This window comes from Mirounga leonina, unplaced genomic scaffold (assembly GCF_011800145.1).
Source record: "Mirounga leonina isolate KUSES-001 unplaced genomic scaffold, KU_Mleo_1.0 Mir_507, whole genome shotgun sequence".
In the NCBI taxonomy this organism is placed as follows: Eukaryota; Metazoa; Chordata; class Mammalia; order Carnivora; family Phocidae; genus Mirounga; species Mirounga leonina.
In genome coordinates this window covers 5,536,784-5,559,065 of record NW_023270789.1, presented here as the reverse complement: position 1 = coordinate 5,559,065, position 22,282 = coordinate 5,536,784, and the positions used below count along the sequence as shown (strand labels likewise).

Here is a 22,282-nt window from a genome sequence, read left to right as displayed (position 1 = left end):
GGCGAGGTCACACAGCTGCCGACTGCCATTCTCCAGCCCGAGCGGCCATGCGGCAAACATGCCAAGGGCCGAGCACGACCTCACCCACCTCTTTGAAGGATTTCTTTACCTCCACCAAGGAGTGCCAGTGTGCGATGGGCTTCCGTGGGTACGCCAGCATCTCGTTCCAGTGGTCCCGGCCCAGGCCTTCAGCGTTGATCCCCACGCGGCAGACTCCTATGATCTCATTGTGGCCCACTCTGGGGGAGAAACAAAGGCCCCAGAGCTGCTACTGACCAGACATGCTGTCAGAAGGGGAAGGGTCCTGGAGTCTGGGATTCTGCCCGGCAGGTCTAACTCAGAATGCTGAGCTCTGAAAAGAGATGCTTGGCAGGGCCTCAGAGTGCCAGTGACAGTGAAACTTTGCCCAGCCTCCTTGGGTGGACATGGACTCAGACAGATGACAAAAAGATTATAAACCACTTTGGAATCTCAGGAAATGGTGGGCAGATGGCCTGACTTTGGGCAAAGGGAGAGTTTCAGTCTTTACCCTTCTTTGACTCAGCTAGCACATCATACCCTCGCTCGAGACATCGGCATTTGGAAATAAATCACCCTGCTCTAAGCACCATTTCTCCACACCCCCAACAGCTAGAATGTGATTTATTCACTCAGCAAGAACATCAGTCATCACCGAAATATGTTCAGTGAGCACCTACTATGCCTGAGAACTTGTGCTAAAAATCCTGGGTAGGGGCTTTACTGCATGTTTGTTTGTTTGTTTCTCCTTCAGCTGGAGTGACAACTGGATAGAAGGAGTCATGGTGGCTGGGGGTGGGGAGTGGGAGCATTGGAAAACGTTTTTGAGGGCGCCTGGGTGGCTCAGATGGTTAAGCGTCTGCCTTCGGCTCAGGTCATGATCCCGGGGTCCTGGGATCGAGTCCCGCATCGGGCTCCCTGCTAGGCGGGGAGCCTGCTTCTCTCTCTGCCTCTGCCTCTCTCTCTCTCTCTCTCATGAATAAATAAATAAAACATTAAAAAAAAAAAGGAAAACGTTTTTGAGCCAGCCTTGTTGGAAGAGAGGATTTGGGTAAGTGGAAGAGAAGAAATCCATGCAAGGAAGGGGAAATTAAGTTGGATGATTATGCAGGGTCCAGATTCTGGAAGGCCTTGAGAAACCAGGGGAAGGGCCTGAATTAACAGGAACCACTGATGGTTCTTGGGACAGGGCAGGTCCCAGAAGAAAGTGGTCTTTTAGGAAGGCGTGCCTCTCGTGCGTTGGCTGGCTCGGGTCAGCTGGGAGGCTGCACAGCCATCCCTCAGTGGGAATGGTAGCAGCATCAGAAATGGAGAGGCCAGGTGATTGGACTTGGTGCCAGATGGAGGAACAGGAACCAGCAGGGGCGAATTCAGGGAAACTGATGGGTGGATGAGGCCCTGACAGAAATGGGCCTGCTGGGAAGCAAAGCTTGAGCTCCTGCTCAAGGGTATCCATGCTCTTCCTCAAACTTCTGCACCCTTCTTGGGTAGAGCCAGATTTGAGGCCAATGGGCTCCTGAGCCCCAAACCACAAGGCCCACGGCCAGGAAACCCTGTACTGCATTGGCATGGGGGTGAGAGGCGGGGAACCGTGGCCCTCTGGGACCTGCACCTACCGATCATAATCCATAACCGAGATGAGCAGGCTGACTTGATCCATGTTCTCTGGGGGAATATCAAAGATGATGGCTTCATTGTAGACAGGATTAAGAGTGTTCTTCTTTATGGTTGTCTTCTTCTTCTTCAGTCTCCGTCCGTCACAAATCAGGGACACTTTGACATATGGATCTGCGCCAGTGGGGGTGACGGGAAGGGAAGGGAGCATGTTAACCAGATGTCCTGGAACATCATTTGCAGCAGAGGGACGGAAGCCACAGACCTACTGTTGCTCATCAGATGGTATCAGTGGGTTGTTAAGATAATTAAACCACCTTGTATTTATGTAGCACACCTGTCTCTGAGGACACTTTGTGCTTAATAAAACACAGAGTCTGTAGCGACCTCAGGATTATTAGGAGAGTGCCTAATGGACTTTCACTAATGGGGAAGCTGGCCTCAAATCAGACAGGACACCTGCCCGTGGGTATGCGGTTCACGGCCCTACATCCCCGCTCGGCAATGGCCGGCTGGCTCCAGAGAGTGGTGAAGCTGAACAAGTCACCCTTCCTTCCACCTGCTTGGAGTCCTTTCCTCTGGGGGTTTGTCAGCATTATTAACCAAAGGATAAGGGGGGTAAAAATAGAAGTTGATGACACCCGAGGGGAAGCAGCATGTGAGTAAATGAACAGCGACAATCACAACACTGTTGGTGTCCTCCCCACCTGACAACAGGATTATGGGTCTCATTGTCCCAGCAAGCTCATTTCCAGCTGGCGTCAAGAAGGGCCCTGCTCTCTGCTTCCCCGGAAGCCGTTTCCTGCCCACTTCTGGGCAGAGGAGGTGGATGGAGCTGTGCTGGGGGCCGTGAGAAGGCGGCTTCCTGTGATTCGGGACAGCCCGGTGACATTTCATTGCTCAGTGGGATCTTGGATCCTCTCCATCCCCAGAGGAGGTATCTTTTTACTGAACCTCCACGTGTCTCCCATCCCGGTCTCTTCTTTAGTTTTCTGAATAGGTATTTCGTGGGCATCCTTCTACCCTGAAATTTTCCACTCATCCGAGGGAAGTGACACCTAGTGTATCTCATAGCCCAGGTGTTTTAGGCACCATTGTAATTGTTATTTATGCTGCTCAGCTCCAGAAATGGGAGGGCGCCTCAGAGGTAATAACAGCTTTTGAGACACTGATGTGCTGAGACAACTTCTTGCCCAGAAGCCAGGGTTCCCAGGAAGCTATCAGGAGGTGTGGGCCGAGCGGCCGCTGCCCAACACCCCAAGGCCTAGGCATGCGGTTCTATGTCCTGGGCACCTGAGCACCCAGCAGGCCCTCACGCTCCCTGGGCATCGATCAGGTGGTAGCTGAGACACCCAGCTATGGGGAAGCTAGAGAGAACTACGACATGTGATCGGAAATGCCTAGGCTCGAAGGCATTGCTGTAGACACCCAAAGGAGCTGCCGACTAACTAATGTGACAGGGCGGCTATGCTTTAACCATGGGGGCACTTGGGTTTACGAGGGAGCAGGGGAGACCATGATTAAAGAGCAGGTGCTTAATCAACCTGCTGTCTCCAACGACCCACTTGGAAGGTTCCTCTCTCGCGGGTGTTTTCAGTAAAAAGGAAGGCGGAGTCCTTCCTAGAGCTCTAGTCTAGAGTTCTAGAACCTCTGTGAGACAGCTTTCTGGTGTCGGTGGGCTCCATTCTCTATGGATATACCCGGGGCAGGGTTCCGGCCCGAGCAGTCAGGTGGGGCAAGCTTGCTCCAAGACCCATCCCTAACATGACAACGTCTACACTCCATAAGGAGGACACAGCCTTGGAAAGTGTCTTCAGGCTTGAGGCTGCTTGAGTGCTGCTCCACCTGCCATGCCCATTTCCATGTGCTCCCACAGCCCAGCAGAGTCCCATGCCACCAGGCTTGGGAAAATATGACAGAGCCACCTGTCCCGGAGGCCACTAGGCAGATGCCTTATTACCGACTGGGAGATTCTCAGCTTCCTTCTCCAACTCTGTTCACTCCTACGAGGCATATCCATTTATAAAACTCAGTGGGTGTAGCTCCCTTGAAGAAACCATCAGTCTCGTGATTGTCCAAGAGGCTAAGCAGAGAGCTGACTGTTCCTTAGGATTCTCTGGGGGCAAAAAATGTGTGGCTTCCAGTGGAATGCTGGCTCTATAAGACCTTGGAGGGTGTTTGCTCTCTCACCGCCTGTGATGTTCAGTGCAGCTGAGGGAGGGAGGGCAAAGCCTGGCATTTCAGCCCCACAGTCATGGGAACCATCATAGTTCAGCATTCAGTATGCGCCAAGCACTGTGCTGAGATTTATGTACCTTGTGTCTTTTAAGCTTCCCACCAATTCCATAAAATATCTGTCATCGTCATCCCCTTTCTTGGATAGGGAGATGGAGGCTAGAGAGATTCAGATTTGAACCTAGGTCTGTCTGACTCCCAAGTTTACACTTTAAACCACTAGACTCAAATCAGTACAGACCAGCTGTGGAGGAGATGGGTGCTTTTACTCACCACCCTTCTGTGGTGTCCTGATCCTTATTATTATTTTGTGTTATTTTCATCATCATCGTTCCAGTGGATGGGCTTAGGGAATTGATTCATGACTAGTTAAATCGAGGAGACTAGGAAGACCCTCAGGTTTGGCGGTCAATGTCATAGGAATCAAGAACAGGCAATAAGCTCCATTCACTCCCTGCTTTAGCCCAATATCCAAGCAGTCTGGGCCGAAGGCAACATGAAACTCATCCTCAAAAACAGGAGATCTAGTTTGAGAGGCCCCTGGCATGCATGCCCACACTGTTTCACCCTCTGACAAGGCTCCTCGTGCTATCCCTTCATTCATTCATTCAAAACATATTTATTCAATGCCTATTGTGTTGCATGCACTGTTCCAGACACTTGCTTACATCTGTGAACCTAACAAAAAGAGGACCCCTGAATTGTCAGAATCAAGCTGCGATTTAATAGCAGATTCCAAACCCAGGTAGAAAAGAGGGTCAATTGCAAAAGGGAGATTAGAATTTAGCATGAGAAAAATCTCTCCCCCCAACCCTCTGATGTGGAACGGTCCTTATGGTTACCTCAGTGGCTTCGCCATAAGCTCTCTCTAGCACATCAATTTAATTACTCCAGAGAAGATAGTGTGGGGACTTAGGCAGCAAAATCCTATTTCCCTTAGCAGCCTTGAGAGTCCTCAGTGAATTTCTCTCCTCAGCATGCACTTATTTTGATACAAAAATGGAATCTACATTGGCTGTAGTTTTGGAGGAAGCCGACGTGCTGGGGCCTGAGAGCTCTGCACATGTCGGAAGAGGCTCTTCAAGCTCTCCCACCACGCCCTCCCTGAAGAGCTTCAGTGGAAGGAGAGGCATTAGGGTGGGCGCGATCTTGGGGAGCGTTTGGCCTGGAAGACATGAATGCTGCACAGAGACAGTGGGGGCTGGGAGCAGAGGCTCCCAGGGGGTCAAAGCGGCAACAAATACACGTTGCTTTAGCGTTTTCCAACCAGCTTCCCCGAAACCTCATTTTTCAAGGTCTAATACCTCATGTCCTTCCAACTACACCAAGTTGCACGTGGGCCTGGAGGTTTGCAGCTGGACCCAATCCCCTTTTATGGCAACTGTGACGATACTAAGGAGTTTTCCAGGCAAATAAATAATGAATAAAAGGAAAAATTGGCACCTCTGGAGTGGTTTTACACTGGAAATCTAATCCGTCAGAAGAGCCTCTTGGGTGATGGGTCCAGGGAAACAAGCCTTTTCCTACATTTGCAACTCTGAGTGCAGCCAGGCTGCTCTGCGCCTCTGCTCTTCGGAACACTTCACCCCATTTCTCTTCTCAGGCTAATGTGAGCCGACAGGGGGAAGGAAGCTCCTGGGACTCAAACTAAGCCTCTGTTGTATCAAAACTCAAATACCTTCTCTGACAACGACTTGCAGAATCATGGAAAAGGATCCGTCTCAGCAGCGGCCCCCAAGCAAGCCTTGGCTCAGTTGCTAGAACAGGACTGTTTCTGTACCTAACTGCAATCCTGGTGCTGAGGCTGGGGCCGGGAGCCCCGCAGGAAAAACTCAAAGTACAAATACACTTGGTTTTGCAGCGGCTTTGCCCCTGTGACTAGGTCTGCAGGGCTGCGTGGGGCTGTGCTGACCTACAAACATTTACACACTCAAACTTGACAAAACCCTTGAAAGTCCTGGGGCCTCATATAACTAGAAAGATTTTCCGTATTTTTTTTTTTTCTCCTACGTCTTTACTTCTTATTCTCTCTCTCCTTTGAGGGAAAATGATAGGAGGAGCTAATGTCTACTGAGTGTATATTATGTGTCTGGCAGAACTCTAAGCACCTACACGAATGAACTCATTTATCCCTTAAAGCAACCTGCATAAGTTATTTTTTTCAGATTCGGAAATCAAAGCATTGCACAGTGAGGAAGGGACAGAACTGGGATTGGAATCCAGAGCTGGGGCTCCTCTTCTAAGAGTACTGACAGTTCTTCCCCCTTCTCTCTAAGCATCTTTCCAGGTGCTAACGTCTGGGTGGCTGGCAGGCCACTTGGGGAGGAGAGGTACCTGAGTAGCCTGTGATGTCCATTGCCTTGAGGTTCCGACATTTGATCACTGTGAGGGTGAGCCGGCCCGCTGTGGGCAGGTAGCACAAGGAGAACATGATCTCTCCCAGATCCACGCTTTCCTGCAAAGAAGCAGACAAGAGGGCAGATGAGAGGCACACGGCTCCCAGGGCCACTGCCGTGGGCCACTCTGGGGCCCAGGAGAAGGCTCTTTGAGGCAGAGTACCACATCTTTTGGACCCGAGGGTCTGGCCTCCATGCTGGGAGTACCTGGGAATAAAAGACAATGAAAACGATATTGCCTCTTCAGTAGAATCTGCCCCGTGCATTGTTCCTTCTCAACTCTGCTCAGGTGCTGGTCCCGGTCCTTGCCATCCTGCTGTGTCCTGCTCTGCCCTCCATGTGCCCCTTGGCTGTAGCCTCGAGACCAGCAGCCCCGGAGTGGCCCAGCCCCATTCCCCTCCAGCTCGCCCTTCTTGGCTGCTGGTCCCCTTGACCCCACACCCCAGCCCCCTGCCTGGCTGTGGTCATGACAGCGTCCTGCACAAGACACCCTCTGGCCATCCAGTGCTCTCTCCCGGCAGGTCTTCCAGCCCCCAGCTCGTTGTTCCTCACAAGTCCCTCTGCCCAGCAGCTTCCCCACCTCTCCAGAGACCTGCCCAGCTCTCTAACTTCCAGACCTCGGCACGAAAGCACAAGGGATCGTGACCTGGCTCAGGCCATGCTGCCCACCAAGGAGATGTGCACTCCCCATCCCAGGTCTGTGCCACGTCTCCATGTCTCGGATCCACCTTGTCCTTTTTCCCTCAGATGTGATCATCCTTCAAATATGACCCGGCAGGGACTATACACTCTGCTACCTCGCCTGCCCCCCGGGGCTCTGAATCCTAGGAAGTTTCTCAGTAATGGGGAAGATGAAAACTTCAAAGTGGGTAAGCATGTCTGTCTGTCAAGTTAAATAGCACTTTGCCGGACTGCTTCCTCTCCCTGCTCCCCACTTGATGAAGGAGGATGCTGTTGCTGCCAGACCTCCCCCCAGGCTCTGAGGCTGGCCTGATGCCCCCCACCCCTGACACTGGGTGGAGGAAGAGGGCATGGTTTGGAGTGGCTCTGATTTCAGATGGGGCCATCCACTGGCTCATTCATTCGTTCAGTCAATCAACCAATGTTCACTCAGCACCTGCTGTGTGCAGGTGTTGTTCTGGGTGCTAGAGATATGGGAAAGAACAAAATACAACACCCCCCCGCTCCTGCCCCAACTGCCCTTACGGAGCTTACATTTTACTTGGGCACAGGACAAGAAAAAAAGATAAAAAGACCGTTCAAAGTATCAAGGAGAAAAATGTAAGGCAGGGCAGGAGGATGTGTAATGCACATAGGGGGAGGCTTAGTTGTTTGAATTTTAGACAGTCTGGCCAGGGAAGGCCTCCCTGAGGAGGCGATGTGTGAGAAAGAGAGCAGTCAAGGGTGACACCAAGGTTTTTGTTCCCTCTCCTCACAAAGAACCCCCCTTGACCGGGGGCTCCTAGAGACACCTGATACCTGGCCCCAGCTGGAGACAATCCAAGCCTCTCCCATCACCCGCCAGAGCATGTGGTCCCAGGGCTCTCCTCTAGGTGGAACTGGTACCCACCCTCGCCCTAGCGCGAGATTCAGTCTTGGTCTTTAAATCCCAGAGTAGCAGAAGGGGAAACCCCCAGCTCCCCAGGAGGGGGTCTGGCTGGGGCAGAGCTGTACGCTCTGTAGAGGCGGGACCCCCTCCAGCACACAGAACCCCGTGGCGCTGCACAGCTGGGAGCTGAGACCCACACCTACGAGCTCCTATGCGCGCATCAACTCTGTGAGGCGGGGAGTGTTGTCCTTATTCCCTCCACTTCACAGACTCAAGAGCTCAGTGTTCAAACTCAGGTCTCGAAGCTCTGCCCAGGCTTACACAGCTGGTGAGAGATGCAGCTGGACTCTCGACTCAGGAGAGCGCTCCTCAAACTCTCTATCTTGGAGCACCTTCCAGCTGACCCAGGGAGCACCCCAAGGTGACCCTGGCTCCTCTAGACCTTGGCTCCGTGCTCTGTGGCGAGGACACAGTCCCTCCCTCAACACACACATGGTCTCGTGGGGTGTACCAGTTAGAAGAAGGTGCCAGGGTCCCCATCTCCCTCAGGTGTGGCTCCTGTCTCCCTGGTCCCCTAGTCCAAAGAGGGAGACACAGGAAACGGCCCTGTGACATGGTGTTGAGGGAGTGTGACCTTTCCATCAATGTAGCAGGTCCCCGGTGCACCTGGCTGAAAGTTCTATCTCTGACCAAGGCACTGAGGTACAAGGGGGCCCCTGGCTCGCTTTATTTCCCTCATAACCCTCCTAGGTTCATTCCTGCCCAAAGTTAGAGAAACCTTTCAGATTCAGTAACAGCGAGAAGAACTAACACTCTTATGTGTCTGCCATATGCCAAGTCTGTTGCCAAATGATCTCAGTGAGTCTTACCACAGCCCTACAAGCTAGGTGCTCTTATCATCCCCACTGCAAACAGGAGGAAAGGACTGTTTGGTGAAGGGAAGTAGCTGGCCCAAGTTAAGTAATTTGCGCGACTAGTGAGTGCTCTGGTGCCCATTTATATAGATCAAGCCTGCTGCTTGAACACCCCAGTGGCTCCCCTTGTTTGGCTTCTGGAATCAAGGCCCATCTTCTTAGCTTGCATTGAGGCCCCTCAACAATGGGGTCCCGTCTTACTACCTCACCTGATTATTTTCTCTATTCCTCTATGCCAATCCTCTGCTCCACAGGGCTGATGTAGCTTTGGTCCCTTTTGCCAGAATGTTCCTCCTCTTGTCTTGGCATAGACAGTCTTATGCATCTTGCAGGGGTCCTCACCCAGGGTCCAGCCCACAGAGAGCATCTCTCCCCCACACCCCTGTAGCACCTTCTGCCCCTGAGCCACAGGTGTTACCAAGTCCCCCCCCCTCTGCTGCCGCCATGCCCTCCCACCAGCATCTGGTGACTGGAGGCCCCTCTGGGGCTAGGCCTTGCTTTACACCTACTCGTGCTTCGGAGGTGGCCCGAGCACGAGAGGAGCTACATGAATGCAGGTAGAAACACATGGTCATATCTTAGCCAGGAGAGCCCTGGAAGGAATGGTTCTCCACATCAATGTTGCCATCAGGGCCGGGCCTGGAAGGAATCCTGTGGCCCCTCTGAAGGGACTGGTTTCCCTACCACTGTCATCCTGTGATGCAGAGTGGCCCTTTTAAGGGCTGTCTTATTTGGGAGAGTCTGAGTTGATTTGTTTATGGACTCAGGAGACTGGCTTGGGGTGTGGGAGATCTCTCGGGGTAAATGGAATCAAGTGCAGCTCTCTGCACCGCTCTCAAGGATGGCTCCCTCCAGGGGAGCACCGACACAGCAGGGCCCCCCTCTTTTCTGCAGAGGTGCCCTTTCTTGGACAGGACTGTGGCAGTTGGACAGCACACGGGTGTTGAGTCTACAGCGTGGGGTGGGGCTCTCTACCCCCACCCTGGTCCCTGCTCCCGACCGTGAACTCCTTTCTCCATCCACACGAAAGGGAAAGAGCCAAGATCCCCACATGACTTGCAGGCGGAGAGAAAACAGGAGTCAAGGGGCCTGCAGCTGGGCCCAGGACCTTCTGCCGTGGGTGACTGGGCCTCATGGGGCCTGACCACAAGTTGGTTGCCCTTGGCTCAATGGATCAAGGGGGGTGTTGTTCCCCTGTACATGCAGGCAGCAGAGGCCTGGCCTGTTTGATAAAGGAAAATAAACAGGTTACTTTTGAGTAAATAGAGGGATGGGGGGCTAAGCAAACAGAGAGTCAGCTTTTCCTGGCAGCCACCTCCCTCTCTGGAAAGCTGGGCCCCAGCTCAGCCCCCTTGGGTGGTCTTGCCAGATCCTTGCTCTGCCCCACCCCCTTTCTTAGGAGGTTTCAGCCCCAGATCCTATATTCCTTGCCAGCCTTTTATCCTCATTAGTGATGCCTGAGACTTTGGCTTTAATAAAACCAGGGTGACCAGGGGCTGCAGAACAGCCCGCACATTATTGCTTTCATCTTCACTGGCTGTCAGGGGAGGCCGCCTTAGGGCCCCTGATTGGTAATGAGCTCCCCAGTGATGGAGAGGTCACTGCTGTCCAGAAATGGGCAGAAACGAACTTGGCCCTCTCGACTGCTAACCTGCAGGCTGAGGGGGCAGATGGGGGCCCAGGAGCAGTTGGCTTTCAGTCCTGGCTAGAGTATGGAGGGGGCAGACCTGCTGCCAGGGGAGGGACAGCCAGGGTGTTGGCTCCTGGAAAAGTCTGCCCTTAGGTGCAACCCGTCCACCTGACACCAGCCCTCTCCCCTGGCTGCAGTGCCCAGGCGTCTGGGCAGTAAGATTCTGAAAGTCCCATCCACGGCATGCCATTGCTCTTGCTGGTTCCCCAGTAGGCTCTCTGCAACAGCATTTCCTTCTCTTCGATGCACGCACAGAGCCCTAAGCATAGAAGAGAATTCCTATCTGTGGGCTGCCCAGGAAAAAGCAGTGAACCACAAGTCAGGAGACTTGGGCTTCCGTCCCTCAGCCTCCAACCAGCTGCGAGAACTTGGGCATTTCATTTCTCATCTCTGTAAAATGAGATGATCGTCCTAAACGTTCTAGCCCCCAGGTCCCTCCCTGCCAGCCATACAAACCAAGGATTCACACTGGAAAACCTACCATCAACATCACCAGTTGAGATGGCCCAAGGATGCCTGACTGTTGTCTATCGCCCGCCTCAAGGAATCTAGCAACTTCGCCTTGAAATCCAAATGCGCTCATTCCTTCAGTCCCCGCTGCCCCCAAGTGTTTGATTCTTCTCCAGGGCTAGCCGCCTTCTCTTCCTCCCAAATAGGCAATGAGTGGCGTCCATGCTCCGTGTCTGTCTGGGAATCCAGACTGAGCAAAGCAAGAATCATGCTTCCCCATCTCTTAGAGAACACTTCTTGTCTCTTAATCATTAAGTGGCTTGTCTGAATCTCTCATCATCAGCAGAGAAGCATCCACTATACTTTTAGGAAGGCCACAGGAGACCTAAAAGGATCTCTGAAGCACGGGGCAGGAAGTGCTGTTAAGCTACCCCAGGGCAGGGGGGCCTGGAAGAGAGACACTTGGCTCCAGTGGGTAGAAAAACATCCAGTGAGCAATCCCTCTGTGAAGGCCTGAGGCTTGGAATCAGGGGCAGAGCTGAGTCAGAGATGGAGTCTGGCACTTGGGGCTGGGCCATTTCCTCTGCACTCTGCCCCCAAAGTACCACAGACCTCCTCTTCCATAGCCCAGGCCACCACCGTAACTTTCCTGGTGCTCATGGGGATTATGTGACAAATGCTGTGTTCTCCTTAGATTGTGGGCTCTTTGAGGGCAGAGATGGGGTCTGGATTCACTCGTCATCATACCTGTCATGTCTTGCCCAGGGCCTGATCCATAGTCAATGCTCAGTAAATACTGGGGGGGCAGGTTAGACAGAGTGGTCGGGAAGGCGGTCAGACCTGAACAAGGGAGGGCGCAGCCAGCCACCAGGAAGAAGAGGTGAGCAGTGCCTCTGGAAACATGCTGGTTTGGGGCAGTGAGCTGGAGAGCAGCGGGGACCAGGATGGGGCAGGGAAGGGGGGTGGGGAACCAAGGGAGGCAGAGCCAGATCTCAGAGGCCTTGAAAGAGGTTTGCATTTTATTCCCTGTGAAAAGCAGAGATGTCAGCAGGCTTGTGGAGAGAGAATGGCAGGGGAAGAGGGGAAGCCAGAGTAGCCCAGCTTGGGCGCCCCCTCACAGACACCACACCTAGCCCTCCGTGCTGTTCTGCCTTCCGAGTGTCCCCCCGACCCTGGGCCTCTCCCCACCTCCCTTCTGCACAACCTCAGCTCTGACCCGCACCACGCTCGCCCGGACCTCTGAGCTTTCTGACCTCCCTTCCCTGCCTATCCCCTCTGACCTATCCTCCTGGCTGTAAACAGGGGGCTGTTCTCCTGCTCCAAATCCTTCAATGGCTCCCCATTTTAGACCCGTTTTGTAGATGGAAAACCTCTTCTTCATCCGGAAGTGGAAATACGTACAACAGATAAAAAGTGGCTCAGAGACGGGACACGCAGGGCTCCTACCTTCAACCCCTCAGCCCACCTCCTTGAGCTTCCAGGAGTCAGCCTGAGCATCACACAGAATCACGTAGCACTGGGGCGCCTGGGTGGCTCAGACGTTAAGCGTCTGCCTTCGGCTCAGGTCATGGTCCCAGGGTCCTGGGATCGAGCCCCGCATCGGGCTCCCTGCCAGAGGGAAGCCTGCTTCTCCCTCTCCCCCTCCCCCTACTTGTGTTCCCTCTCTTGCTGGGTCTCTCTCTATCAAATGAATAAATAAAATCTTAAAAAAAAAAATCAAGTAACATTCAAGTGTCTTCATGATTTGGCTTTGCCAGTCATTCTGCTTCAAGTGCCCTAGCACAGACCATTCTGTCCTAAGTGCCTAAGCTCCATATAATCTTCACGTAAGTCTACGAGAGGGGCACTCTTATTGTCCCCATTCCCCACATGGTTCCCTCCTCCTGGGTTGCCTGCTCTCACTCCCCTGGTCTGACTGGGGGTCCCCATTGCCCCTGGGTTGAAAGATCAAGTGTTACAAATGCTTTGAAGCAAAGGCGGGGCGTTTCTGAGGCTCAATCAGCAGGTTCTAGTGATCCGCTGGATGATGGGGCTGCAGGGGAGGAGAGCAGAGACTGACACCCTGCCCGCCCAGCGCCCCCAGGCTGGCTCCGCTCTCTGCTGGGAGTGCATCCAAGGGGTGGGTGTGCTCCTTCCCCGGCTGCTTCCAGGACTCCCACTGTGAGCGCGGGGGGTGGGGAGGGGGGAGGGACTGAGGGTGGGTTGGCTCCTTCCCTGCCCCTCCTCAGACCTGGGCTTCCAGGGCTGTGGGGAGAATGCTGGGGGTGGCTGAGGTGGAAAGGCGGTGTTGATGCTCAGGTTCCCTGTGGGGTGCTGGGGCAGTTTCCATTTGTTCTGAGTTCCATCCCTGCCTGCTTGTTCTCTCAAGTGCTTTCTGCCCCAAGGGCTTTGCAGCGATATGAATAAGTGATCTGGCAGGAGAGAGGTGCCTTATGTGAGCTCAATGGACTCCAGCTGTAGCCTTGAGAGCCGGGGATGGCTCCCGGGAAAGAGGGAGACCTTCCAGCTTGCGGGAGGCGGGGCATGCAGGAGAAAGTGGGTGAGATCCTCCGGCTGGGCTGGGTCCCTGGGACGTGGAGAGAGTAAAGCACATCGGTGGGAGGCAAATGTTTCTGTATCTGAGCATCTTCAGGGAAACAGACGGTTTTATTTAAGAAACTTTTTCTCAGCCTCTCCTCCATGAACCTGCCCTCAAAAAGAGGTTTAGTGTTTCACACGCACCATTACTTTTGGGCAAATATCCGTGAGTCAGACTCACACTGGGAGGTGCAGATCTCTTCCTAATGACTTTTTAAAAGGTGGGCCGAGAGGAGGAGGGGCTGTGAGGGGGTGGAAGGAACTTGAGGAGAGTAGAGTTTGGGAAAGTTCTAGAAGAGATGGAGGCAATGCCTGGGTCAAGCTGGAAAGTCGGCCCCATGGGTGCTTGTCCATGGAAAGCCAGGGACTCTGCTCTGGTCCTCCAATGGCATCTCATTAATGACAGAAAGGAATAAATGGCACATTAATGAAGTTAATGATGGGAATCCGTCTTCATTTCTAGCCTCCAGTTGTCCTGCTGTGTGGCTGTCAAACAGCTGTTTCCCCCGGGGAGAGGGTGGGCATCTTGGCAGTGAGTGATCTGATCTCTGCCCCGAGCAGGGTGGTGGCAGCTGGGGCTCTTGGCAGGAGGGAAGATGCCCTGGTCCCAGTGAGATGGTCTCCTGGAGCAGCCGAGGGGCATTTCTGCCAACAGGTGCCCTGGAGGATGCCAAACAGTCAGGGCTTTGGTCTCAGCTACGGGCACATACTCAAATGGCCGGTGACAGGAGCTTTAGCTTCCTTGTTTCTTTGCTGACCTGAGGGTTTAGGTCTTCACCCCCCTCCTACTCCAACACGCAAGAATCTCTTGGTCTTACGGTGGTGTGGTTATTGTGTAAAGAGGCTCTTTGCAGCTTCTCCTGCACTTGACCATCCTGCTCTGGAGCACCCACTTCCCTCAGTTCTCCTCCCACCTCTCTGGCTTCTCCCTCCCAGTTCCTGCTCCATCCTCCTCCCACCTCTGCCTCTAAACAGTGGAATTCTAAACACTCATTCTCTCTCTCTGCTCATCCTTAATGTTAATGCCCATTTCCATTCTCAGGACTCCCAAATTTATAGCCCTTCTCAGATCTCTCTTCTAAACTCTAGACTCATATATCCAACACAACGTCTCAATGTGGACGTTTCACAGAAATCTCAAATCTCTCGGATGTTCAAAGGTGAACTTTGATCTGCCATGTACATCCTCTCCTTGTTTTGCCCAACTGGGGAAATGGCCCCAGCAACCCCCCAGTTGCTCAGAGCCAGAAACAAGACATTATCGTCGATGCCTGCCTTCCTTTCTCCTTTGCAAGTAGTTCATCACCAAGCCCTGTCAATTCCACCTCCAAATTCAGTCTCAAGCCTGCCCACTTCTCTCCATCTCCAGTACCACACAGAGGGCAAAACCATCTCTCACCTGTCCACTTACAACCGCCTCCTAATGGACCTCTCTGCTTCCCATGTTTGCCCATTCCACTTTCCACACAGCAGCCAGAGTGCTCTTGCAAAATTATAAGATGGAGCACGTGCTCTTCTGTTTAAAACCTTCCAAGGCTTCCCCTTGCACTAGGAATAAAATCCAAAACACTTACCAAGACCCACAGGGCCCTACCTGATTAGGGTCCAAGTCTTCACCCTCGCCCACCCACAGCAACTGAAGAGTTCCAGGGTCTCCCTGCTCCCAGGACTCTGCATATTCTGCTCTCTCTGTTTGACCATTCTTTCCCCAACTCATCACATGGCAGGTGTCCCCCCACCCTTCAGGCCACTTCCTCCCAAGCCACACCCCTGCTCTGGACTGTGTGTTCCTGAAGGACGGGGACTGGGTCTGTTTCACCAGGAGTAGGACTAGGATGAAGCAAACCAGGTGCCCAGCGTACAAAAGGGAAGTAGCCCCTCCCTCTCAGGTTCAGGCATGCCTCCAAGAGTGAGGGCCTCCTTCACTTCTGTCCCCTAGGCACCTTGTTTCCCTGACCCTAGTCCTGGCTCTATATTTTACTCACCACTTGTATTCCCAGGACTGAGACCAGTGCCTGGTACATAACACATGCTCAGCAAATATCACTGAATGAATGAACAACTAAGCTTTGTGGGATGCACTTGTTTAAGAAGGTGGTGGAAGAGGGTGGGTGACAGGAGTGGACCTTGGTTAACCTCAGTCTTTGGTCTGTCCAGGAGTGACTCCCCTAGGTAACGAGATGGCTTCAGGGTTGAGCCTCATAAGGTATTCCTCAAGGTATGGTCTGAAAATCTCCTGTGCCAGACCTCCCTCAGGGGAGGTGGAAGCTTGATTCTTGAGCTGTGCCTAAGACATACTGAGTCAGAACCTCCGAAGGTGGGGTGTGAATGATCGAGAAGCTTCCCAGGTGATTCTTGTGCATCCTCAGTTTGCAGCACAAGGGAAATGAAGGGATTCTGAGGCTGCCCTAGATCAGATCCTAGTAGAATCACTGTGACATGGAACATAACCAAAGCCATTCAGTATCAATGCCGCCAAGCAAAAGTTAGGAGGATGGAAGGGCCACTTCCCTTTTGTTGGGAGCAACCAAGGGTTCTGATGGATCAAAGCCATGCAAGATCCTCCTGGAGATGCATGCTCACTCTCGCTCTTCACCTTTTCTCAATCATCACACTACACTGGATAGCTAAGTTTTAGCAAGAAGGCACTTGCCCCAAATTTAGAGGGTTTAAGAAACCTGGGTAGGGTTTTAAAGATGCCTGAAGCTATTCTGTAAATATTCCTATTGCAGTAGTTTTCCAAGTGTGGTTCCCTGACCAGCAGCATCAGCACCACTTGGAACTTGCCAGAAATGCAAATTATTGGGCCCCACCCTCACCCAGGTGAGAACCACGCCTTTTCCAATTAGAAGAACCAATTGAGCATGTATGCTCTGGCCAGGATTTTGAAGTTTCTTTTACTTCTTTTAACCTACTTATTTTAGTGACCAAAGCCAAAGTCAAGAGAGAATGAGACTAACAGATATGGAGCATCTGGATATTTAACATCTATGTTTTTCATTTCATTCATACCACACTCCTCGGAAGAGCCCATGATCATTGCCAACTTGAGGTTCAGAGAGATTAGGTAACTTGCCTAAGCTCTCAGAGTGATTGATCAAGTCTGGGTTTAGACTCCTGTCTGTTGACACTGAAGACCTTGCTCTTCTCCACCATGTCACTCAGCCTCCTCTGGAGGAAGCTGGACTGGTGGTAGGCAGAAGTTCTTGTCTCCATGCAAGGACCCGAGGTTCTCTCTACACGCATCTTCCCCCTTGAGCTAGGGTGCGGACACCAGGACTGAGAGGGGGAAACCCTTAGATGAAGAAGTTTGTCTCCTGCAGAGTGGGAGCTATTTTTCTCACTTTCATCTTCTTGCTCCCCTAGGTTTTGAGGTGGGTGAGGGGATGGTTTGTGGTCCCTGTGGGCTTCCCGAGAGAGTTGCAGGTGCCGTATCTGGGCATTCATTCCCTTGATATGGAATCTTTACAGATCTGAGCAAGACCACTCCAATCAATCACATGTTTCTAGACAGCGAGAGGCCACAAGTGATTGGCCAACTCATCCAGTCCTAGCTTCTGAGCAGGACTCCACTAAACTGAACAATGAAGCCCCCGTTTTAAAACATCTCACACTTTTCTCAGTATTCCACCATCTTAGAACTCAGGAAATTCTTCTTGATGTCCAACCCACTGCCTCCGAAGGCAGGTATGCCCTTCCCTCCCAGTTTCCACCTACGATTTCATCATGAGGCAGACATTATGCCTTCAAGGTCTGAAAGACTATATCAATTTTCACCGTCTTCTCTTCTCCAAAGCCCAGAAACTCAGTGTCCTTGGCCTTCTACAGTTTCCAGGCATTTTAGTGGCCCTAATGTAGACCCAGAATATTCAACAAAGAACTCTCGACTGGGGGTCTGATGGAAGCTGGGGTCTTGGCTCGTCATCCAACCAGAGGGGAGGAATCACTAGTCTGCTTCAAGGGAATTAGTACAAACAACCCCGGGGGGGAATGTGCGGGGTTTGGGGCAGAACCTGGGGTTCAAGTCCTGCTCTTCTGTTTCCCAGCTGCATGACTGTGAAAGTCATTGAACTTCTCTGACCTTGTCTGATCGTGAGCATCAGCCATCCTCAGGGGGGTTTCCCCCTGGGAAGGTGCTCTAAGCCCCTGAGCTGAGGCAGATGAGGAGACCCCAAGGTAGACTTTGCCAGTGGCTAGTAGAACAACTAAGATGCACAGGCAGCAAGCATGCAGACTGTAAACCTCTTACTCTCCAGCCCCACTGGGGCAGGCGATGGCCCTGCAGCCACGGGGCAGGCTAATCAAAGCCCACCTGGTAGGCTGAAGGGCCAGGTGTGCCCCCCGGACATCTGGGTCAGCAAGAGGAAAAGGAGGGGCGGCCACCGTGGGCATGTCCCTGGGGAGAAGGTGGCCATGAGGACACCTTCTAGCCTGGCTCTCTGAGGCCGGCTCCTGGCTTCGGGGCCCATAGAAAGCTGTGCCGGTTTGCAGGCGGCCTCTTCCCTCTCTCCCAGCCTGGGCTTCCCGACCCATCAGCACCTGCAAGAAGCAGGGTAAGGCAAGACATCTTGTGGGTCTTCTCAGGCTGCAGGCTCCAGCTCACGTGTCCCCCGCAGTAGGAGAAACTTGAAGCCAGGAGGCTTGGGTTCTAATCCCAACCCTGCTTCTAACCTGCAGAATGATGGAGGGCAAGTCACTATGCCTCCCAGAGCCGCAGTTTCCTCGGCTGTAAAATGAAAGCCTTGTCCCAGGCGGCCTCGCCTTCTCATCATAAAACGGGGTTAACAGTGAGGCTGAATGATGTGTGCACTTTACCCCCTGCAGGGCCGACCCTTCGAGCATTTCCACAAACTTCCAAACCATTTCCTGCTCTGTCCTGCCTTGGAGCTGCTTCTGGCAGCCGACTAGGGTTGGCTTTCACCCTCCTCAAACTGCATTCTGACAACACGTCATGGGAGGAGAAGCAAATGGTGGGGGAGGAGGCCAAGGGAAGAGGGAGCCCCGGTCCACGGGCCCCAGATGATGCCCACAGAGCTCTGCACTGGCTGCTTATTCCAAACCAGGCCCCAGGCCTAGGTCTCTCTTCCCGCTCTGCTCACCCAAGAGCACAACGATGAAACACCAAGTTATCTCCATTATTGTAACCCTGCCAAAAACTACAGGTCGTGTGTTCTGCCAGCGCCAGATAATGTCTCCCGCTGGTGAGCAGGTGACACTAACTGTTGTCCTCTCCCTTCCAGGCACCAGGTGCAGAGCGGCAAAAGCAGGATGAGGCTCGGGCGAGGAGGCAGCTTTGAAGGTGGAGATCCAGGGAGCCCGGGCTCCTGCCTGCCCCCAGCCCAGACCCATAGCTAGTGGGTGCCTGAGCTCCCCAGTAGAAGTTCCTACAGGTCCTTCCTTCCCTCTCTGAGAGGGACTGCCTCTTGGCACCGAATGAGCCTGGAAGAGCCCTGGAAGAGTCTGGCATGGAGGCAAGGCCATAGCCCCTGGCTGGGCTGGCTTCAGCCTCCAGGCTGAGCATCCCCCAGGTTACTATGGCTGCTGGGAGGGGAGCTGCTCCGTGGATCCCCCCACCTCTCCGGCTCCTTCCCCAGGCCCTCAGTCGCTGCCCAGAGCTTCCTGCCCTCCCAAACAGCCACCACGGCTTCCTTCTTACCCCTGCCTCCCTCCCCCACGACCTCCTGCCTTTCCTCCTACCCCAGACAGAGCATCTCCTGTTCTGTCCGCCAAGGCCACTCTTCTCAGGTGGGATGGACCCAAACGGGAGGGGAACAGCACGTTCCCAGGCAGACCCAGGCCCCTACCCGCCAGGCCAGGCAGTGGGAAATGACAGAGCCTGTGTTCACTGCCATGCACATGAGCTCATGGCTCCGCAGAGCACCCAGGAACTCTTTCTTAGCCCAGCACCTTCCCAAAGACGAGGGTGGGACCTGGGTCTCTTTAAAGGATTCCTGACCACACACCTTCTGTGCTTGGTAGTTTCCAAGTAAACCCCTCTCTGTGATAACCAGGGTAAGAGCTCAAGGGACCTTAGATATTACAAAGATCCCTGCTCATTTTACAGACCAGAGAAACAAGGCTTTGAAGGGCTGGGTGGCCCAGGTGAGGCTAGACAGAGTTTCCCAACTCCTAGACCACATTGGAACCCCTTTCTCTCACTTTCCAAATTCACCTCACATATATAAATCGAGTACCTACTAGATGAAGGTCAAGGGCTAAGGGTTAAGGGCTGCAAGTGACATACAAACAAATGAGACCTACGGGTGGCAGAGGAAAGCCGAGAGCCCCAGATTCCAGGGACCGCCCACCTCTATCACAGTTAAGGAAGATTACGCAGAGAAACCTTCAAGAAACTACTCGTAGCTGGCATTCATTGAGCGCTTGCCATGCGCCGGGCCCCTGCCTAAGAGCCCTGCGTTAAAGGAGTAGGAATTATTCTTACCCACATTGTGCAGATGGGAAAGCAAGCACAGAGATAGTCACAGAGATAGCAACCAGAGATTTTAACTAAAGAGGAGGGGCATGTGGCTCGAACCCACACACACCCTGTTAATCACCTTGCCAAGCCAGCTGGGTTTTGTGAAACACTGTCATAGGGATCAAATTCATTACACTCATTATCCAATGTTTGGGTTTCCCCTAATGCTTCTGGAGTCCTGATTGAGTAGCACATGACAGTGCTTTACGTACATTACCCCAGCAACCCACTTTCATAAATCTTTCTAAAAGAATCTCGTTTGTCACAACAAATTTAGGAACTAGGTCTTAGGATTACTGCCACTTTGCAGATGAAGAAACGGAGGCCTACGGGGGCTAACAAGATTTTGGAATTCAAAGACCATGCCCTGGACAACGCCCGTGATGTTCATTATTCTCTCCTGTGCTACACAGACCAGGAATAGCTTTGTTTTCCCCAAGCACCTGGTCTGTATTTACTTCATGGACACAGAATTCTGGGACTAGGTTTCCCTCTTTGTGTTAGCTGCTAGAACGCTTAAGTCAAATGTGTGCCTGATGGCAGGGCACGCGCGCTCGGTGGTAGCCTCTCTGAACTTCATGTGGTCACACGTCTTTCATGGATCCTTTCTCTGCATTTGTATGATGTTTTAAACCTAGTTTTAATCGCGTTAGAGGTCTTGGGAGTTCGCTAAATCCTTTCTGGAGCACCACAAAGTAACAGACAAAAATAAATGAAAGTTTCTATTACTTGCCTTGCAAACTTCAGACAGTTCACTTTGTCTTTCTTAGCTTATTTTCTCTCTCTGCAGAATTAGGATAATGCCCCTACAAAGACTTGTTGAGGATTAAATGAGACAATGTGCAAAAAGCTCGGTAAATTCAGTAGTGCGATGTAAGGGTAAGCTAGACCTGTCAGTAATCTTGTTATTAATAACAAGATGGGTCCCTGTCCCTGGGCACCTGCACCATTTATGGTCTGGACCCAGGGATTGGTGAAGAGGGTCTAGCTGGCTGGGACCCAGTCCCACATAGTGGGAAGGTTCCCACAGCTGTGATGGGTGTTGCCGAGTGGCTTGATGATGCTCTGGTGGGGGAACAGGGCTATACCAGGTCTCACGCCTCCCATACCTGGAGGCAGGCCTTAGCTGGAGCTGTCTCTGTGGCTCTGCCCACTGAGGAGCTGACTGGGGTCCCCCAGGCGAAGGTCAGCAGTTCACCGTGAGGTTATAAGCCAGCCCAGAATCCTCCAGAAATGTGTCAGCCTCATCACAAGGGAAGAGGAGACCAGTACAGCCCCTCCTACTGCTCACACCTCTGGGAACTAAGGGGCTCACTAATAATAGTTAAGGAGGGGCCATGGTTTATGGTGAGAAGGTAGGCCAGGGGCCCACCAGACCTCTGAGCCTGTCTTGACTACCCCATCTCTGAGCCTTGGACCTACACACCTAACCAGCTCCTTCCTTCTGCTCCCCACACACATCCTTCCCTTCTTCCCAACATTCTTCCAGAATCACTTAATCCCAGAAACATCAGCACTCCCTGAGTCTCCCGCACATTCCTGCCTCTCACGGCACCCATGTGATCTTTCTAAGAAATAGGACTCCGGATTCCATCAAAACAGTAATGGTGGTTACCTTAGGACAATGGGCTTATGGTGAGTTGTATTTCTTTTTTGTGTGGCTCTCTGTATTTTCCAAAATATCTAAAACAAAATTGCAATAATTTGCCTTGAGGCAAGGAAGGGTGAAAAATCTTACAGGCATACAGCCTTTAGAGAAAATGATCTGTTTTGGCTCTCTGTTCTAGTGCTTTAAAACCATGTGACTCCAGAAATTTCCTCAGTTTGCCTCATCTATAAAATCGAAATAGGGATTTCTTACTGTTTCATGAGGTTAAATGAGGTAATAAACTCGGACACTGCTTTAGAAACGTTAGGTATTATTGCTGTTAGCATCAGGGGCGATAATCGCTGGCAAGAACCCGGGAAGGCCCTTTCTCCTTGATATTTAATACATCCTCACCACAACCTTGTGAAATACAGGTTATTTCTCAGTTTTACTAGTGAGGAAACAGAGAGGTGATGTGATCCATCCGAGGCCACATAGCAGAGGCAGGATTCACGCCCTGGTCTCCTGACTCCAAGTCCTGTGGACCTGCGAGTCCCTGAGGGCCGGCACCATGTCCGCCAAGTACCTCATGGGTCCTGACTAAAAAGCCTGAGCGGACCGTGTGCACTTGAACAGATGTCCTCCCTGATCCTCAGCTTCCTCACGAGTGAAACCAAGAGATAATCTTTATCCTCCTTTATCAACAGATGGGAGACACGACCTAGAGCGGAAGCCGTCATAGGCTTGTTATAACCACCCGTATGGCTACAAAA

The 22,282-nt window shown here is 52.5% G+C and overlaps 1 protein-coding gene across 4 annotated transcripts in view; it reads right to left on the bottom strand.

The window, feature by feature from the left end:
* SYT6 (synaptotagmin 6) overlaps positions 1–22,282 on the bottom strand; it is a 55,697-nt gene that overhangs the window by 5,740 nt on the left and 27,675 nt on the right. For 2 of the 4 annotated variants that reach the window (XM_034990287.1, XM_034990288.1), the window contains exons 4-6: positions 6,202–6,322; positions 1,635–1,806; positions 89–239 (exon numbers count right to left, since the gene is read on the bottom strand). In XM_034990287.1, the coding sequence (XP_034846178.1) occupies positions 89–239; positions 1,635–1,806; positions 6,202–6,322 (444 nt within the window). The remainder of the gene's footprint in view (positions 1–88; positions 240–1,634; positions 1,807–6,201; positions 6,323–22,282) is intronic. The other 2 variants (XM_034990289.1, XM_034990290.1) reach the window with 1 other exon arrangement.